Here is a 17,941-nt window from a genome sequence, read left to right as displayed (position 1 = left end):
TGGCAGCAAGGGGGCGCGGCTGACGTGCGGCGTCGTTTCCGGGAAAATGGCGGCTGTCGAAGCAGCTGCGGAGCCGCTAACGGTGGTGGCGGCCGTTGGACTAAAGGCAAAGAACGAAGAGGAGGAAGAAGAAGAGTCGCTGCCACCGTTCGAGGCGGTGCGCTGGGCCCCGGTGGGGGCAGTGGCGGAGGCCGGGCCTGGGGCGACTGCATTTTCAGAAGAGGCGGCGGCCGAGGAGCCCGGCCCGACCCCGGGCTCCCCTCCCGACTCGCCTGGCCGGACTCTGCGGCGGCTGCGGGCGGAGCGGCGGCGGCTGGACTCGGCGCTGCTTGCGCTGTCCTCTCACTTTGCTCAGGTGCAGTTCCGCTTGCGCCAAGTGGTGCGCGGGGCGCCGGCGGAGCAGCAGCGCCTCCTGCGCGAGCTCGAGGACTTCGCCTTCCGCGGCTGCCCTCACGTCCTGGGTTATGGGGAGCCCGAGGACACCGCCAGCGACGAGGCCGACGGGCTGCTGGAGATCCAGCCACGGTTGCGGGGCGAGGACCAGGTGAGCAGCTGGGGCTAGGTCCGGAGGGATATGGGAATGGGATAGGGTTGGGTGAGTGGCGATGCAGAGGAGAATGAAGGGTAGCTGAAGTGAGAAGCCGACCGTTCGTGCGTCCGAGACAAAGACTGAGACAAGTGTGCGGGGCCCGCCGAAGGGCAGGAACCTGATTGTGAGAGGTGTCCGGTGTGATGACATGAAGGGCAGAGGAGCAGTGAGCGAAGATAGTATTCAGAGGGCAACAGAGCGAGCAACCGAAGCAATGCTGCTCTCGCTCACTTTGCTGTCACCTCACAAAGTAAGTGCTGGTACCTTTGCTGATAGAGTGCCTCGACCCTGTGGATGGGGAAAATTGGCTAGTGAAGGGCAAGTGAATTGGAATCCATGAAAATTTAGATCTACTCTCTGCCCCTGCTTTCCTGGAATCTAAAGAATCTTTAATCTTTAGACTCGTCTGAGTGAGAGCTCTGGTGAACAACAAATCAAAAGAAACACAACTCCTGATTTTATGAATTTCCTAATTATGGTATTTTATAACTCCTTCCCCATCCTGCTTAATAAATAAGGATTCTAAATGAGGTCCCTTTGGAAACAGACATGACTTATTCACTTAGCCTACCCCAAGAAGTTATGAGAATCTATATACCACACCCAGTGAATGTTTTCTTACAGTCTTTGAATGTTTTCATACACTCTCTGAAAGTGCACAGTTGTACATAGGTGTTGAAGAGACTCACCATCTTTTCTCCACCTTTTTATTCTTCAAGTTACAACCTAAATGTGGCTTTCTTCCCACTTAAGTTGGTTTAAACCAAGAAGACTTATCAGTAACAGATACTGAACTGTTTATTTTAATCTGAAATGTTCCAGCGCAATCCTGTGTTTACTGTTCCACCCTTCTCTTCACATACCCACAGCTCCTCAAGGAGCAGGCATCTCAAATTGCCAGACATTTAAGGAATAGAAAGGATAGAAAGAATTATTGTGGCCAGGCCCTGTTCAGGGGTGAGGAGCACCAAAGGTTCCCTGTGGATGTGGTGCTCTTTTGGTTGTTCATTTCACTTTTAGAGACAGTACAGCAAAAAAAGAAAAACAGTGCAGTGCTCAAAAACACCTAACAAGCAGCCATAATCTTGTGTGTATATATTGACACATGAACAGATAGTGCCAGGTGGAGGGTATGTGTGAACCAAATGATTTACTTATCAGTTCCAGATATTTTTAACCAGTATTTTATTCCATTTCATACTGGAAGTTATTTTTTACTTCCTGCCTTTCACCGGAACTCATCATTCTGACCTATTAAACTTGTTCACTCACACTCCAATAAACAGCATACTAGAACTACCATGGCAAGTGACAAGAGTTCAGCAGACATTCTCATGAAAACGGAATCAGGATTTATGACTGGTTTATTTCTTCCTTGGCTTCATAAAGTTGGGATACAATGAAAACACAAAGTTTATCCAGTTCTTGCTCCTTGGGCTGATTAGACAACTTCCTCCATAGTTCATTATAGCATTCCCCCCCATCCAAGGGGAATATAATCCAAGGCCCCCAATGGATGCCCAATAATATTTGGATAATATCAAACTTATATACTACGTTTTTTCCTATATTTACATACCTATGTTAAAGTTTAATTTATAAATTAGAAACAATAAGAGATTAACAACAATACCTAATAATAAAATAGGACGATTATAACAATATACTATAATAAAAGTTATGTGAATGTCTTTGGACCATTAGTAAGTAAAATAAGGGTTACCTGAACACAAGCACTACAATACCGCAACAATCAATCCAATAACCAGAATGACTACTAAGTGACTAGTGGACAGGTGGTGCATACAGCGTGGATACCTGGGTACTCTAGACAAAGGAGTGATTCAGACCCACATTTCCTCACGCTGCTCAGAATGGTGCACAATTTAAAACGTATGAATTATTTCTGGAAATTTCTATTTAATATTTTTGGACCTCAGATGACAGAAGGCAACTGAAACTACAAAAAGCGAAACCATAGATAAGGGTGGACTATGAATTTGTAATGTTTTCTACCAGATTCAGTTCAGTAACATACAACAAATGTGTATTGAGAGCTAGGCACTGTGCGAAGCCTTTAGGGTACAAACGTGTTCATAGACTGGGGGAGATAGAATCCTAATCAAATTACTTGAGCTAAAGTAGAAGTGTGTACAAAACGCAGAGGGGTAAATGATGCCTGGGGAACTTGAGGAAACCTCTTAAAGGATAGCTAGGCCTCTTGGGGGAGAGGCACAGCGTTCTAAGGAAAACCAAAAGATTGGAGGAGGAATATCCTGAGAGAAGGCTTCTTTCATGTTGAATAAAGCTAAAGCAAGAGGATTGCTTTTTAAATAGCTCGAACAGAAACTTAATTTGTTTTTCATCTGTTCTCTTTCATACCTTACTTCTGGAGGGCTTGGTAAGTACCATTTTAAGGTTAAATTTAATATCCTATAGGCTTCTAGTTTAAAATGCAGCCTTACACATGCATGATTTGCTGGGTTTGCTTTGCTTTGTTTTTGATACTCAAGAAAGGCATAGAAGAACCAGTGTTTGAGTATACATTAGCAAGACTTTGCCACTCTGAAGGGATTTTAATCATTTAAATGCAGAAACTACCTGGTGGCCAACAGTGAGAAAAGTAGTCACTGCTCAGGGAAACTTACCAGACATTTTTTTTTAAATGCTCTTACCTTCTCACCCCCATTATTTGACTATGAAGTTTTTTTTACCGCCCCAGGCATCTGCATTTATTCTTTTGATTTTGCAGAAGTCTGTAATACATTGGAGGGGCTTTGAACCTTTAAAAAACTGGTTTTGTTATAAAGCCTTTATCTAAACCCTTTCCTCCAGATTCTCTTGCAAAATTTGGCTGCAGAAAATATTCAGTGGTAATTGGCTGTGGAGGACAGCATGTCTAATTGCTGAGAGGCTGTCTTGGCTAAGATAAATTGTCTCAATCCTAACCAGACCTTTGGGGGAAAAAAAAAAAAAAGCAGTCTTAACAAAAGGCCCCATTGTGTTCATATCCTTTTTCCAATGAGGGATAAATACTTTCTTAAAGAAAACACAGATTTAATAAATTGCCCTGATGAAATAATTACTCATTTTGAACCTATCTTATAAATTCCATATTTCATCTGGATTATTTGGAAGCATTTTATATTTTACTAGTCATCGTTGGCTTTAGATGATTCTAAATGTTCTCTGAATTTTCCTTTTCCTATGAAATAAACCTAAGTATTTTTTCATCTTAGAGTGAGCAGGAGAAACGGGAACGTCTGGAAACCCAAAGGGAGAAGCAGAAGGAACTGATACTGCAGCTGAAAACCCAGCTAGATGACCTGGAAACCTTTGCCTACCAAGAAGGCAATTATGACTCCCTCCCACAGTCCATGGTCTTAGAAAGACAGCGGGTGAGTAGACAACAGGCATCTCCACCACTACCTAAGGTTATCTTGTTCTTTTCAGCGTTTACAGGACATTCTTTCCTAGCTTGTTTGCTCTTGGCCTTACTGAGAATTCCTTCGCTGGCCCAAATCGAAGGGAAATTTTACTATTACATGGGACCAGTCTTTATTCACACATGGAAACACAAGTTCCAAAGATTTATAATATGATGACTGAGCTCTTTCTTTTTGGTAGTTATTAATAATAGTAGTACTATATAATATTAACAATACAACTTTCTTTTATTTGATCATTAAAACAGTTCTACTTGGGCACATCATACAATTTAAACTAGCTTTTCTTCCTCACAACCAGTTGGTAACTATTCTAGGAATCCAGACTGACATTAATGCTGTATTTATTTAAGCAACACCTGGATAGATAGGTAAATTTGCTGGTAGAAATACAGCTACAGCCTCCCCTACATGTTTCTCCCTGACATGTGGCTGTTTCTATAGCTGGACTGGAGTTACATTATCTAGATTTCCTCGTTCCTAATATTATCACGAGGATATTTTGGCTTTAATGTACCTTGATGTTTTGTAAAGGTTTTTCATTGGAAGAAGGAATGAGAAGGACTAGAACTAAGAAAAAATACGATTTATTCCCTTGAAGGCCTTGGGAGAAGCTAAGAATGAGGCTTTTTGGGTCATCAGCCACTTTAGATTATTCACACTGTTGTTCTCTTGAGTGAAACTTGCCTGGCTTGGTGGAACATTTGCAGGGAGAGGAGCCATTTCTGTCAGTGAGGAACCAAGGATTCTTGTTACTCTCAGAGAAGAGAAGGGTCTCTCCTCACCATGATCAGCAATTTCTTCATTTTCTCCGATGAATTTGGAAGCTCTCTGTATCTTTGATTTCTGTTTAAGGGTAGAAGGCGTACTCATAAAGATTCCCCTTCCTAACTCTCTCCCTGAAACTTCCAAAGGGTGTGCTCATTGCTTGTGGTTTTTATAGGTGATCATAGATGAGTTAATAAAGAAACTGGACATGAATCTGAATGAGGACATCAGTTCACTGTCCACTGAAGAGCTTCGACAACGTGTGGATGCAGCCGTGGCTCAGATCGTCAACCCAGCCCGAGTGAAAGAACAGTTAGTTGAGCAGCTGAAAACTCAGATCCGAGACCTTGAGATGTTCATCAACTTCATCCAAGGTCAGAGGAGCAGGTGGGAAGAGGAAGGTTGACAGACGTTACGATAATTCTGTGTATTCTGAGTACTAATACCTGAAAGCGCCAATCTTCATGTACTGTTTATGAAGTTTGATCAGTCAATAAGGGAGTCAGCATGGTAGAGTAGAAAGAACATGGATTTTGGAACTGGGTAGTTAAAATCCCAGCTCTGCCACTTACTGGCTTCATGTCCGTGGGCAGGTTCCTAACCTATTTGGTCTTACTCTCCTCACTCATAAAATGATTCATGCTTCCTTCAGCAAATATTTATTGAGCCAGTAACTATATGCCAGTTGCTGTTCTACACACTTAAATAAGATATATTTGTGAAAGTTTTGTCATGTGGTAGGCACTAGTAAATATTTTTCCTTTAAAAATCTGCCATAAAGAGGCTAAATAAGTATCTCTTCTTTGTAACTTCTGATTACAGATGAAGTAGGGAGCCCGCTGCAGACAGACAGTGGACACTGTGATTGCAAAGCCAATGGGAAGATAGAAAATGGCTCCACCAGAACAGGCAGCAGTAGACTGCCTCCAGGAAACAGTAAACGTGAGTAAACAGATTAGGCAAATCTATAGAATCAGAAAGTAGATTAGTGGTTGCATAGGGCTTGGGTTGGGGAGAAATTGTGAATGGGAAATGCTAATGGTACAGGGTGTTTAGGTGGGATGTTGGTTACACAATTCTGTGAGTATACTAAAAAACCACTGCACTATATACTTTAAGTGGGTGAATTCTATGGTATGTGAATGATATCTCAATATAGCTGTTAATTAACCAAAAAAGGGGAAGTCCAGCAGCATCCTTAACCAAAATAACTAAGTCCAGTGACATCCTGGGTGGCTCTGGGCTCCATGTGGAACCCATACATAACTCAGAAGCAAGACTTGATCTCAGCTTGTGGCTTGTTGAATGTACTTCTGTGTCATTGTGGCCCTAACTAATGAGCCATTATGTTTTCTAAACAGAAAAGGCAGAAGATGTGAAGAGAGTTCGAGAGACAGGGCTGCACCTGATGCGGCGAGCACTGGCAGTGCTCCAGATCTTTGCTGTTAGTCAGTTTGGTTGTGCCACGGGCCAGATCCCACAAACTCTGTGGCCAAGGGGCCAGGCTGACAGGGACTACTCTCCCTTACTGAAGAGGCTAGAGGTGTCAGTAGACAGAGTGAAGCAGCTAGCCTTAAGGCACCAGCCGCATGACCACGTCATCACCTCTGCCAACCTCCAGGACCTCTCTCTGGGAGGCAAGGACGAGCTGACTACTGCTGTGCGGAAGGAGCTAACGGTGGCTGTGAGGGACCTTCTGGCCCATGGATTATACGCCACCTCACCAGGGATGAGCCTTGTGATGGCCCCCATTGCTTGTTTGCTGCCAGCCTTCTCCTCGGCCCCTGAAGCCATGCACCCCTGGGAGCTTTTTGTAAAGTACTACCATGCTAAGAACGGCCGTGCTTATGTGGAATCCCCAGCCCGGAAGCTCTCCCAGTCCTTCGCCCTGCCTGTTATGGGAGGCAGTGTCGTAACACCCAAGCAGAGCCTACTGACAGCCATCCACATGGTGCTGACAGAGCACGACCCTTTTAAGCGCAGTGCAGACTCAGAGTTGAAGGCCTTGGTGTGCATGGCATTGAATGAGCAGCGTCTCGTGTCATGGGTGAACCTCATCTGCAAGTCAGGGTCGCTCATCGAGCCCCACTACCAGCCCTGGAGCTACATGGCACACACAGGCTTTGAGAGTGCCCTCAACCTGCTCAGTCGCCTCAGCAGCCTCAAGTTCAGCCTCCCTGTAGACCTTGCTGTGCGCCAGCTCAAGAACATCAAAGATGCCTTTTAATGGGAATGCCCTGGCCCTACCCCACCACCTTGCTCAGTGAGGAAAGATGGTTAGTCTTCAGAATGTGGAGAAAGGAGTAGGAGGAAGGATTAAAGACGTTTTCCCCAGCCAAATGATTGCAAAGTCTCATTTCCCCACCAGCGAGGCATCTCAGAAAGAAATTCTGAAGACTCTCCTGTTTAAAGGTTCTTCCCTAGTGTATAACCACAGTGTACATGTGGCACATAAATCAGTCATGGCACACAGTTAATGCACCAACTCCTCATGCCATGTCTGACTTTCAGAAAACCCAGATTGCACTAACCATTCTCTTTATGACTGTGAGTGACAATATGAATGAGTTGTTGGTCCTGGAAGACATTTGTCTTGAGGCTCCTGTTGGGAGCCAAGGTCAAGTGAGGCTATGTATATTCAGTAGCTGCCTCTAAAACTAGGAATGGGAATATTCTGAGGACACTGTTTCTAAGGGAATTAACCACAAGTTGATTTTAATATGAGCCCTTTTTCATGTAGAGGTAAGAACTGAAATCTGTTCTTGGCAAGGTGGTCCTCTTCTCATGGCACAGACGATGGTCTTTTGGTTTTGGAGCTGGTTGTTTATAAGGAATGACAACCATTGTCTGGTACCATGTCCTCTGGCAAGTAACCTTTCCTCTCTGCACCTCCCAACGAGACTCTGATAATCTCAGAAGTAGACGTGTTAGAAGTATACTTCTTGAATCATTGTCACCCGAGGCAAGTGTGAATAGGAAAACCGATCAGTGACCAGCAGACAACTCCTTCCAGGGCTGTGACTCCTCTTGTCCTGGAGGCTGGATGATGGAGGAGGTCTGATCATGAGATAAATACTACAGAGCTGGGGAAATAAGACAGGTCAGTGTTGACAGAGGAGGGACTAAACACTTCATTGTAAAACTGACTCTAGAGTGGTCCTATTTGGTTTTCAGTATTTCAGCCTTTTTAGTTGATATTTGTCATTCAGCCTACATACGGCTACAGGACTGACCAAAGATGGGCAAAGTGTATCACTTTCCGGAAAACCAAATGGGCTCCCCACACTACTGATTCAGCATTATGTCATATATTAAATTGCCAGCTGCACTTTGTGTCTGCACTATTGTGTAGTGCATTTTACCTTAAATTTTTTTAGCAACATGTTATTTAAGATGTATTATTGATAATTCATTAGAATTAGTTCTCCATCTGTGTGAAACAGAATAAATGTAAAATGCTGTGAAAAAAGTGATATATGTGTGATTGCTAATAAAATCCTAGTAATTTGTATAGATGCCCTGCAAATATTCAGAGACCCTTGGCTTTGGCTGTAAGTCTTGTCTGGGCATTATCAGGCCATTGGATCCAGATCATTTCTTTGAGCTATGTCTAGCTCCTGGCCTTTCTGCCTCTTCTCTGCCCTCTGCCCAAGATCAACTCAGCTTTGGTGGTGGTTTTTTGCCCCCTGAGTAAATTCACTAAAAAGTGCCCTGTCTCACCCAGGCCTCCAGTCCCATCCCCACAGCAGCCACCACACATGCCACTTTTGGAAATGGCACTTATAAATCTATTCGGATATCATTTAGGTTGGGTGACAACTGCTATAGCCATATGGCATAGTCCTGGGTCACCCCAGTATTATCTTTTTTAATCCTCAAAGACTAATTTGTATTAAGGTTTTGTGCTAGCATCATGGGAAGCATTTTTGTATGTGTCATCTTAATTTAATTTTCACTAGTAAGGCAGGACAATATTATCCCCATTTATAGTTGAGGAAACTAAACTGCAGAAAGCTGAATATTTTGTTTGGGTTTACATGATGAGAGAGCTGGGATTTGAATTCCAATTGCCTGAATCCATATTCTAGGTACATCAACAGCCTATTTAATGTTACTTGTCATGGTACCTCACTGTATCATGCTGCTGCTTGATCTTTTGTTCCTCTCCCTCCTTTCTCAAAAGTAAGATCTATCTATAGAACATATGGCTCCACTCCAGACCTGAATTGGAATCTGTTGGGTTAGAGATGCATCTTTAATAAGCAACCCAAGCAATTCTGATGCACACAAAAGTGTGAGGGGCAACTGAAGAACTGAGGCTGGTTCTCTTAGGGAGTAGATGGAAAGGGACAGAAAAGATTTAAAAGACAAGGCAAAATTCACAAGATTTAGTTACTAATTTTATTTAGAGAGAGTTTGTGAGAGGAGTCCAAGGCAATTATTAGATTTCAGGGTTTGGTTTCTGTCTTTTAAGGAAGCAACAGCAAAAGAGGCAGAAGCAGATATGGAGGCTGGGAGAAGACAGTGGAGGTGGAAATGGACAAGGTAGTATGGTATGGTGGAAAGAGCACTGGGTCTGGAATGGGGAGACCTTGCTCTGCATCACCAACTGTGACTTTGCTGCTCTAGAACTGTCCTCTCATCTTCGAGAGGCCAGAGTAGATGATTTCTGAGGCCCCTTTCAACTCTAAAATGTCATATTCCAAATTAAAGAAGAAAATGTTTTAATTGACCGTAGAAATATAAGTACGTAATTAAAGTGCTGAACTGTTGTAATGGGGTCCCGATGGCTGCAGGGGAAAGAAAATGGTCCCTGGAGAGCTTTGAGAAAATTGATGAAATCCCGACTGGTCCCACCACTTGCCCAAGATCAATCCTATAGATTTTTTGATGTTCAGATGAGCTAAAAAACAGTAAGATGGTTTCTCTCTCTTGAATTTGGAAGATAAAGAACCATCTAAAAACACTCCTGATGGGAGTGATGGGAAATAATTCTCGTTTGAAAGCCAACTAGACCTGAGTTCAAACCTAGATTTGAATCCCATCTATGCTACTGATCAGGCTCAACCTCAGACAGAATCTCAATTTCTTCATGTCTAAAAGGAAGAAAAATAGGCTGTTGACTTACCCAAAGTGCCTAGCACAAGAGTAAAATGCTCAAGTATGGTGACAGGATAAACAGCATGGGCTCAGAAGGCCTGCTTGAGTCTGTGTCCCTGCTTCACCACTTACTAGCTGTAGACTTTGGGCAACGTAATCTCTCTAAACCTCAGTTTCTTCAACTGTAGAAAGGAAATAATAGTATCTATCTCCTAGTGTTGTTATGAGGATCAAGTGAAATACGTAAATATAGTAACTAACTAGACAGCATAGGATAAGCAGCTACTATCACCATCATCATCTTTCACCACCAATACTGCTAGGCTGTAAGTCTGTAACTAGACTCTAAATGGCGGAGGCAAGTATCCTTGTTTGATTGATCTTCGTCCCTCCTTCCTTACACCTAACAGTTCACACAGTGGTCACTAAAAATTGTGCTATTTTGTTAACTTCTTTCAAGACCAGAAAAGTAAATTTCAAATTGTGTGACCCTCCCAGCGTCAGAGAAAGGAACTACAACCAAAGGGCAGGGAAGCAACAGAGTCAAAAGGCTGAGCGCTTTCAAGCCTTGAGCTTCCCACTGTACGCTAAAGACGACTCTTTGGCCTTTGTCAATTGCTGGAGCTACCAATAAAATTTGATTTGAATAAATGAACAGCCAGGCCTTGCTTTCCCACAATAGCTTCTTCCGCCCCCAATCCAGAGTCTGAGCACCACGCAAGAGGCGGGGCGAGGCCTGAGGGGCGGGACCGGAACTGAGATCATCTTGCTCCGGGGTGAAAGGTTAGCGGAAGAGTGGTTCTTTCCTTTCTGCTGTAGGCCCGAGTGGCTGATGTCGGTAAGTGGAGGCTTGGGGAGGGTCTTAAAATCCGCCGCCATCTGCGGCCTGGGGGTCGAGTTGCGGGGCGGCGACGGGTACTTACGGTTCCTCGGTATGTAGCGGCTTCGTAGCGGATCATGTCCTGGGAGCAGGGCCCGCAGAACGGTCCCAAGACGACAGTGAGCGTAGCCTGAAGTTCCGGGCTGGCAGCCTGCGCTTGCGGATTTCTGAGCGACCTCTTTTTATCTGCAGAAATGGGCAAGTTTATGAAACCCGGGAAGGTAGTGTTAGTCCTGGCTGGACGCTACTCCGGACGCAAAGCGGTCATCGTGAAGGTATCAGTCTCGCGAGCTTTTACACGGCATTTCCCAAAAATCTGGCCGGTTTCGGAGGGCGGGCACTCTTGGAATTCAAGAACTAGTTTTGGGACATGAACTACTGAGCTTTGCAGGTGGGGATAGGGGTGAGGGCATAAGGGCTTTTGGAAGAGAAAGAGGGAAAACAAACGTGTTTTGAATTGGGCAGCTAATAGAACGCGTCCTCCACGAAAAAGGCTTTAAATAATTGGACAGTGTTTTTTGAACGCTTGTTTGGTTCCTGGCCGATTGCCTTAAAAGTATTTTCATGTCGAATCCATAGGGGATTTTCTTTCTGCTGCTAAGGTTTAGATTTGTTCAGTAATTCACCAAAGATCAAACAGGTAATAAATGCTGCAGCGGGGATTCTGTAAAAGGAGGAGAAATTGTTTCTGTTCAAAATGGTCACTTAGCATATTTTAGCCCTTTCTTCTTTGTCTTCTGCCTACATCTTTCAGCTTCTTGAGATGTCCCTAAGCTCTGGCCCCAAACAGCAGTGCTTTTGGCTGTTTAGGGACACCGATGTACCCCCGGTTCCCTTTCCCCCATCTACCTGAGACTGATTTCCAGAGTTAGGCTGCCAGTTTTGGAATCCTGCCTCTACCCCTTACTAGCAGTGCAGTCGTGGAGGAAGTTAAGAATTTGGCACACAGCAAGCACTTCATAAATGTTAACTTATTTTTAAATCTCTTACCCTCCCAGGAGCCTCTCCAGAATCTTCCTGGTGGGAATGAACACTGCCCTTACCCCTACTATTTTTTGGGCACCTGGCATAGCACTTAGTGTCTGCTTTGTGGGTTTTTTTTCTGTACAATAGTGGGTTTCAGAGACCTGGGGGTGAGGTTATCCTTTTCAAACATAAACCTGCCTACATCTAGCATAGGCCCTAATTGGGCCCTCAGTTGATAACAAATATAATTCTTGCTCATTCAGAACATTGACGATGGCACCTCAGACCGCCCCTACAGCCATGCTCTGGTGGCTGGAATTGACCGCTATCCCCGCAAAGTGACAGCTGCCATGGGCAAGAAGAAAATTGCCAAGAGGTCAAAGATCAAGTCTTTTGTGAAAGTTTATAACTACAATCACCTCATGCCCACAAGGTAAGCATTACAAGAATGGGAATAAAAGTCACTTTATTTCTTTAACCCCTCTCTGCACTGCTGAATAAGGAGACAACCGTGTTGCCATTCCAGTGTGGGGAAGAAACATCGTTTTCTTTTTGTCACTTATAAAGTGGTTGTGGTTTCTAGTTGTACCTCTTTCATCCATCTTGGAGCCATGTTCCTATCATTTTATGTGGTGATTGTGCTAACTTGTGGAGCAAGATTGAAAAATCTCTCCCAAACTTGCTCTTTAACTGTCTCTTTCACCTGAAAATTCTTTGTGCTGAACAAAGATTTGTTTCATTTGTTTGCATCCACAGTAAACACAGGCATAGGATCTGGTCTGCCCTCTTCCATCCTTCCACTCTCAAGGATAGTTATTACAGGCTTTCACAAATGGTGAACAAATGAAAGCAAGTCTCCCTTAGTTCCACTTGAATACTGGGCCCTTTAGCTTCTGGCCTTTCAGAGTATTGCACAGCACATAAACTATTTTTATCTGCAGAAATGGGCAAGTTTATGAAACCCGGGAAGGTAGTGTTAGTCCTGGCTGGACGCTACTCCGGACGCAAAGCGGTCATCGTGAAGGTATCAGTCTCGCGAGCTTTTACACGGCATTTCCCAAAAATCTGGCCGGTTTCGGAGGGCGGGCACTCTTGGAATTCAAGAACTAGTTTTGGGACATGAACTACTGAGCTTTGCAGGTGGGGATAGGGGTGAGGGCATAAGGGCTTTTGGAAGAGAAAGAGGGAAAACAAACGTGTTTTGAATTGGGCAGCTAATAGAACGCGTCCTCCACGAAAAAGGCTTTAAATAATTGGACAGTGTTTTTTGAACGCTTGTTTGGTTCCTGGCCGATTGCCTTAAAAGTATTTTCATGTCGAATCCATAGGGGATTTTCTTTCTGCTGCTAAGGTTTAGATTTGTTCAGTAATTCACCAAAGATCAAACAGGTAATAAATGCTGCAGCGGGGATTCTGTAAAAGGAGGAGAAATTGTTTCTGTTCAAAATGGTCACTTAGCATATTTTAGCCCTTTCTTCTTTGTCTTCTGCCTACATCTTTCAGCTTCTTGAGATGTCCCTAAGCTCTGGCCCCAAACAGCAGTGCTTTTGGCTGTTTAGGGACACCGATGTACCCCCGGTTCCCTTTCCCCCATCTACCTGAGACTGATTTCCAGAGTTAGGCTGCCAGTTTTGGAATCCTGCCTCTACCCCTTACTAGCAGTGCAGTCATGGAGGAAGTTAAGAATTTGGCACACAGCAAGCACTTCATAAATGTTAACTTATTTTTAAATCTCTTACCCTCCCAGGAGCCTCTCCAGAATCTTCCTGGTGGGAATGAACACTGCCCTTACCCCTACTATTTTTTGGGCACCTGGCATAGCACTTAGTGTCTGCTTTGTGGGTTTTTTTTCTGTACAATAGTGGGTTTCAGAGACCTGGGGGTGAGGTTATCCTTTTCAAACATAAACCTGCCTACATCTAGCATAGGCCCTAATTGGGCCCTCAGTTGATAACAAATATAATTCTTGCTCATTCAGAACATTGACGATGGCACCTCAGACCGCCCCTACAGCCATGCTCTGGTGGCTGGAATTGACCGCTATCCCCGCAAAGTGACAGCTGCCATGGGCAAGAAGAAAATTGCCAAGAGGTCAAAGATCAAGTCTTTTGTGAAAGTTTATAACTACAATCACCTCATGCCCACAAGGTAAGCATTACAAGAATGGGAATAAAAGTCACTTTATTTCTTTAACCCCTCTCTGCACTGCTGAATAAGGAGACAACCGTGTTGCCATTCCAGTGTGGGGAAGAAACATCGTTTTCTTTTTGTCACTTATAAAGTGGTTGTGGTTTCTAGTTGTACCTCTTTCATCCATCTTGGAGCCATGTTCCTATCATTTTATGTGGTGATTGTGCTAACTTGTGGAGCAAGATTGAAAAATCTCTCCCAAACTTGCTCTTTAACTGTCTCTTTCACCTGAAAATTCTTTGTGCTGAACAAAGATTTGTTTCATTTGTTTGCATCCACAGTAAACACAGGCATAGGATCTGGTCTGCCCTCTTCCATCCTTCCACTCTCAAGGATAGTTATTACAGGCTTTCACAAATGGTGAACAAATGAAAGCAAGTCTCCCTTAGTTCCACTTGAATACTGGGCCCTTTAGCTTCTGGCCTTTCAGAGTATTGCACAGCACATAAACTATCTTAGTAGGAGGGTCGAAAAGAAATACAAGATTTGAAAGAGTCCTGAACAGTAATTAACAAAACCCAGCAGCACGTGCCTTAAAGTTTTCTCTTGGGACTTCACATTTACCCTTGGTTTGTTGACCTAAAACAGCAGAGCAGTTTCTCAGGTGTTGGGAAGTGATGAGATTGAGGCAACTAGCCACCCAGGTTTTGCAGTGTCATATAATGAGACTCTGAGCCTGTGTAGGCAGAATTTAACAGCACTAAATACAATGGCTCTGAATAGAAAGCTAGCCACCCACTGTGATCAAAGTAAAGAAAATGTAATAAAGTGATGGTTCTTAGCTAGAAAATGAGTAAATCTATGTCACTGAGTCTGTTAACATTGGAGATTTCCAAGGAATATCATCAGGACTTGGGAAAGCTTTCGATGGTTGATCCTGTGGAATCAAACCCTGACACCCCAGTGTCCCAGAACGACTTGGGTGGCTATGTGAAGGCCCTGGCAGCATACGGGCTGATGCTACCTCCCACCATTGTCCCCAGGTACTCTGTGGATATCCCCTTGGACAAAACTGTCGTCAACAAGGATGTCTTCAGAGACCCTGCTCTGAAACGCAAGGCCCGACGGGAAGCCAAGGTCAAGTTTGAAGAGAGGTAAGTGGGCTTTGGTGGTGGGTGTTACAGTATGGTTTTACTAATTTCTCATGAAGGGAATTTTGTCTCTTTGTTCCTTTTCTCAATGATGTCCTTTTTTCCCTTCAAGGTACAAGACCGGCAAGAACAAATGGTTCTTCCAGAAGCTGCGGTTTTAGATCTTTTTTGTTTCAGTCATTAAAAGTCCAAAAACTACCCCTTTGTCTGTTGCATGTATTATTAATCTGGGAAAGGAGAACGGTCATAAGAAGAGAGACAATGGTTGGGTGAGGGGCTGTGGGAAAATATAAAAGTTAATTTTGCCTTTGTGAGACTTGCAAGGACTATGGTCCTTGGCCTGGTAATCCTTTAATGATCTGGCTGCTCTCATTAGGTAAAGTGATCAGTACTACTGCACTGCTTCCCAAAAAAGCTATTCCTGGCATTTTTAGATGCAGAATTTTTTTGGCATCCCTGGCTTTGGCTCTGCGTAACTAGAGAACCTGAGCCACCCCTCCCACCCCCCTCCTTGGACAACCAAAGGCCCCTTCGAGTGAGCACTGGCTACTTTGGATTGAGAACTACTAACCTGAAGTTCTCAAACCTTAGCACTGGTCGTTTGTCAAGCCGGAGTGCCAGAGTCCCACCCTTTGACTTAGATTTAGTTGGTAAGAATTGCCAACGAGTCTGGTGAAACTGGTCCTCCAATGAGGACCACACTAGATGATACTGATGCAGGCCCAGAGCAGCCATTCCTAGTGGGACCAGGGAGAGGTCCCAAACAGACTGGCAAGAAGGAGTGATTCTTGGAGCTTGGGATGCTTGTGACCCTGTTTTACTGATAAGACCAACTGAGCTGCTGCTAAGCTGCTAGATGGAACTAGGATTCAGTCCTATATTTCCAAGCCTTGCACTTGGTACACTTCCACCCAGGATGGGGGGAGGGAGAGGGGAATAGAAAGGGGCTCAGTAAGTTATTGGTGTAAAAACCTGTGTGCTTTCATTTGGCTCCTCACAAGTATGGAGCATCTCTTGAGAAACTTAAGTAGCTTGTCAAGTCACAAATGAAACCGAATTTAAACCCTTCTTTGACAAAAAATTCAAGTTCTTTCCACTCTGCCTCAAGCCCCTAGTTCAAATAATGTCCAACTAGGTCTGTTTACACACTTATCTTCCTAGAAGTGTGACCTTAGGCAAGTTTATATATTTCTGTGTCAGAAATTTAGAATCTTATCTGTAAAATGGGAGAATAGAACCAAATTTACAGGGTTATTGTGAAGATTTGAGTTTAATTCATGCAAAGCAGAACTAGTTTTGGGCAAGACACCTTTCAATAGATGCTATTACAATTTTGTGAACTTGATGAAGGGGCTCTATCTTCCTGGTGCCATTTGTCATTCGATTGTTTTATCAATGTCTGCATGTGCCCGCCATCATTCTGGGCTCTAGGGAAATATCCATTAAGACAGCAGACAAAATTCTACCAATGGGGTTCTGCTGGGATTGATAGGCTGGGCATGAATGGTTGGGGCCAGAATTCAGTTTGCAGTTAATAGGGTAGCTTACCTTGAATCCTCTGCTAGATGAAGTCTGCCAGACCAGGAAGGCCCCTCCCAGGGGCGGGGAAACCAGTTGGGGGCGTGTGCATCGAAGGGCAGGGATTTCACTGAAATGAAAGCGGAAGCAAAGAGCCAGCACGCAGAACCGCCAGGATTACCTTTCAGGTCCTCCTGGGAGAGATCAAAGCCGCTCAGGAGAAACAAGTTTAGGGTGGGCTCTGCCACTTTGTGTCCAGCTCTGAATCCTCGGCGCTTGCCAACCAGTTCCCAGGCCCATGTCAGTGACTCAGGATGCCGTAAGTGAGGAGGAGGGTGTTGGGGGTGGGAGAAGCTGAGGAGCACTCCTCTTGGGTGGGAAACTGCAGGGCTCAGCGGTTAAGCCTCTCCCTGCCCATTTCTTAGAGCTGATGAGGTCTAAGGAGAAACCTGCTGGGATTTCCTCTTCCCAATGGTGTTAGTCCCTAACCTGTTGCCTCAAAGGCAATTCTATAACCTGCACCTCAGGAGCACATGAATTCCTTATGTGAATGTGCATTTTTCTGGGAGGAGACTCCATAGTTTTCATCAGATACTCAGGGTACTGTGGCCTGAAATGTTTGAGAATTGCTCTAATGACAATTCTAAACATTTAAGAAGTGCTCACACTCATCTCCTGAGATCTCCCCCAACAAATTCTTTCCCTTCTGCTTCCAACTGAGCTTAACCATGGGCCTTCCTCTGGGTCAGAGGAAGAAGTGTACCGCCTCTGAGAACTGACCTGCCTGTCTGCTGTGGTCCACCATTTCCTGACCAGTGCATGCCCCTACTCATGCTGGACTAAGCTCTGTGAGGACTGGTTCCCAGTCTAGCCTTGTTCATCATTATTCCCCAGTGCCTAGTACTATTCTTGGCATGCAGGAGACAATGAACAGCTGTTGAGTGAATGAATCTCACCCCTCTCCAGTTTTTTCAGTCTTTCCTCCCCTGGTACTACCCCATTTCAAATATACTGATTTATTTCTCACTTGAACGTTTTTCATTTGCCCATCAAATATAAGAAGGAAGACCATAGGCTCTAGAGCCAACCTGTCTGGTTTCAAATCCTGGTTCTAATTAAGTGGCCCTGGGCACATTATTAGTCTCTCTGAAGTTTACAATCTAAGCCCCATTTTCTTACCTAAAAGATGGGAATGAAAGTAGTGCCTCACAAGAATACCTACCTGCAAGAATTAAACTAGATAACCTGTAAATTAATATAGTAAAAACTTAGCACACTGCTTGACACATACTAAGCACTCAGTATATGTTCATTATTGTTAATATTATTGCTAACCTCTTCAGAACCCCAGGACCATCTTGATTTACCCCCACCTCATGCCTATCTCGGCTAA

The 17,941-nt window shown here is 44.2% G+C and overlaps 3 protein-coding genes across 4 annotated transcripts in view; all 3 read left to right on the top strand.

Annotated features, from left to right (window-relative positions):
* Positions 1-19: 19 nt before the first annotated feature.
* On the top strand, positions 20-8,339 carry RUNDC1 (RUN domain containing 1). Its single transcript, XM_006924570.3, has 5 exons — positions 20-544; positions 3,829-3,987; positions 4,979-5,177; positions 5,626-5,745; positions 6,165-8,339. The coding sequence occupies exons 1-5, from the start codon at positions 47-49 to the stop codon at positions 7,028-7,030; spliced, it is 1,842 nt and encodes a 613-aa protein (XP_006924632.1). The 5' UTR covers positions 20-46; the 3' UTR covers positions 7,031-8,339.
* A 2,258-nt stretch (positions 8,340-10,597) lies between these two features.
* RPL27 (ribosomal protein L27) lies at positions 10,598-15,228 on the top strand. 2 transcript variants are annotated; one of them, XM_006924568.3, is made up of 5 exons: positions 10,598-10,741; positions 10,976-11,058; positions 12,013-12,182; positions 14,923-15,033; positions 15,143-15,228. In XM_006924568.3, exons 2-5 carry the CDS (start codon positions 10,978-10,980, stop codon positions 15,189-15,191), a joined length of 411 nt encoding a protein of 136 aa, XP_006924630.2. In that variant the 5' UTR covers positions 10,598-10,741; positions 10,976-10,977; the 3' UTR covers positions 15,192-15,228. The 2 variants fall into 2 exon arrangements, with proteins under 2 accessions (XP_006924630.2, XP_006924631.1); XM_006924569.3 differs by lacking the exons at positions 10,598-10,741; positions 10,976-11,058; positions 12,013-12,182 and adding exons at positions 12,681-12,773; positions 13,728-13,897.
* A 1,419-nt stretch (positions 15,229-16,647) lies between these two features.
* Positions 16,648-17,941, top strand: part of IFI35 (interferon induced protein 35) — an 8,019-nt gene continuing 6,725 nt past the window's right edge. The window contains exon 1 of the mRNA XM_006924567.3: positions 16,648-16,867. Within this exon, the coding sequence (XP_006924629.1) occupies positions 16,847-16,867 (21 nt within the window). The 5' untranslated portion in view covers positions 16,648-16,846. The remainder of the gene's footprint in view (positions 16,868-17,941) is intronic.

This window comes from Pteropus alecto, unplaced genomic scaffold (genome assembly GCF_000325575.1).
Source record: "Pteropus alecto unplaced genomic scaffold, ASM32557v1 scaffold98, whole genome shotgun sequence".
NCBI classification, from domain to species: domain Eukaryota; kingdom Metazoa; phylum Chordata; class Mammalia; order Chiroptera; family Pteropodidae; genus Pteropus; species Pteropus alecto.
This window is presented reverse-complemented; position numbering and strand designations above follow the sequence as displayed.

What these genes read in the sequence shown, in the direction of transcription:
- RPL27 (XM_006924568.3), top strand. Translation starts at nt 10,978, where the DNA reads ATGGGCAAGTTTATGAAACCCGGGAAGGTAGTGTTAGTCCTGGCTGGA. An exon ending in AATCACCTCATGCCCACAAG is followed by an intron (nt 12,183 to 14,922) that starts GTAAGCATTACA and finishes CATTGTCCCCAG; the next exon opens with GTACTCTGTGGATATCCCCT. An exon ending in AAGGTCAAGTTTGAAGAGAG is followed by an intron (nt 15,034 to 15,142) that starts GTAAGTGGGCTT and finishes TTTCCCTTCAAG; the next exon opens with GTACAAGACCGGCAAGAACA.
- RUNDC1 (XM_006924570.3), top strand. Translation starts at nt 47, where the DNA reads ATGGCGGCTGTCGAAGCAGCTGCGGAGCCGCTAACGGTGGTGGCGGCC. An exon ending in TGGTCTTAGAAAGACAGCGG is followed by an intron (nt 3,988 to 4,978) that starts GTGAGTAGACAA and finishes TGGTTTTTATAG; the next exon opens with GTGATCATAGATGAGTTAAT. An exon ending in GCCTCCAGGAAACAGTAAAC is followed by an intron (nt 5,746 to 6,164) that starts GTGAGTAAACAG and finishes TTTTCTAAACAG; the next exon opens with AAAAGGCAGAAGATGTGAAG.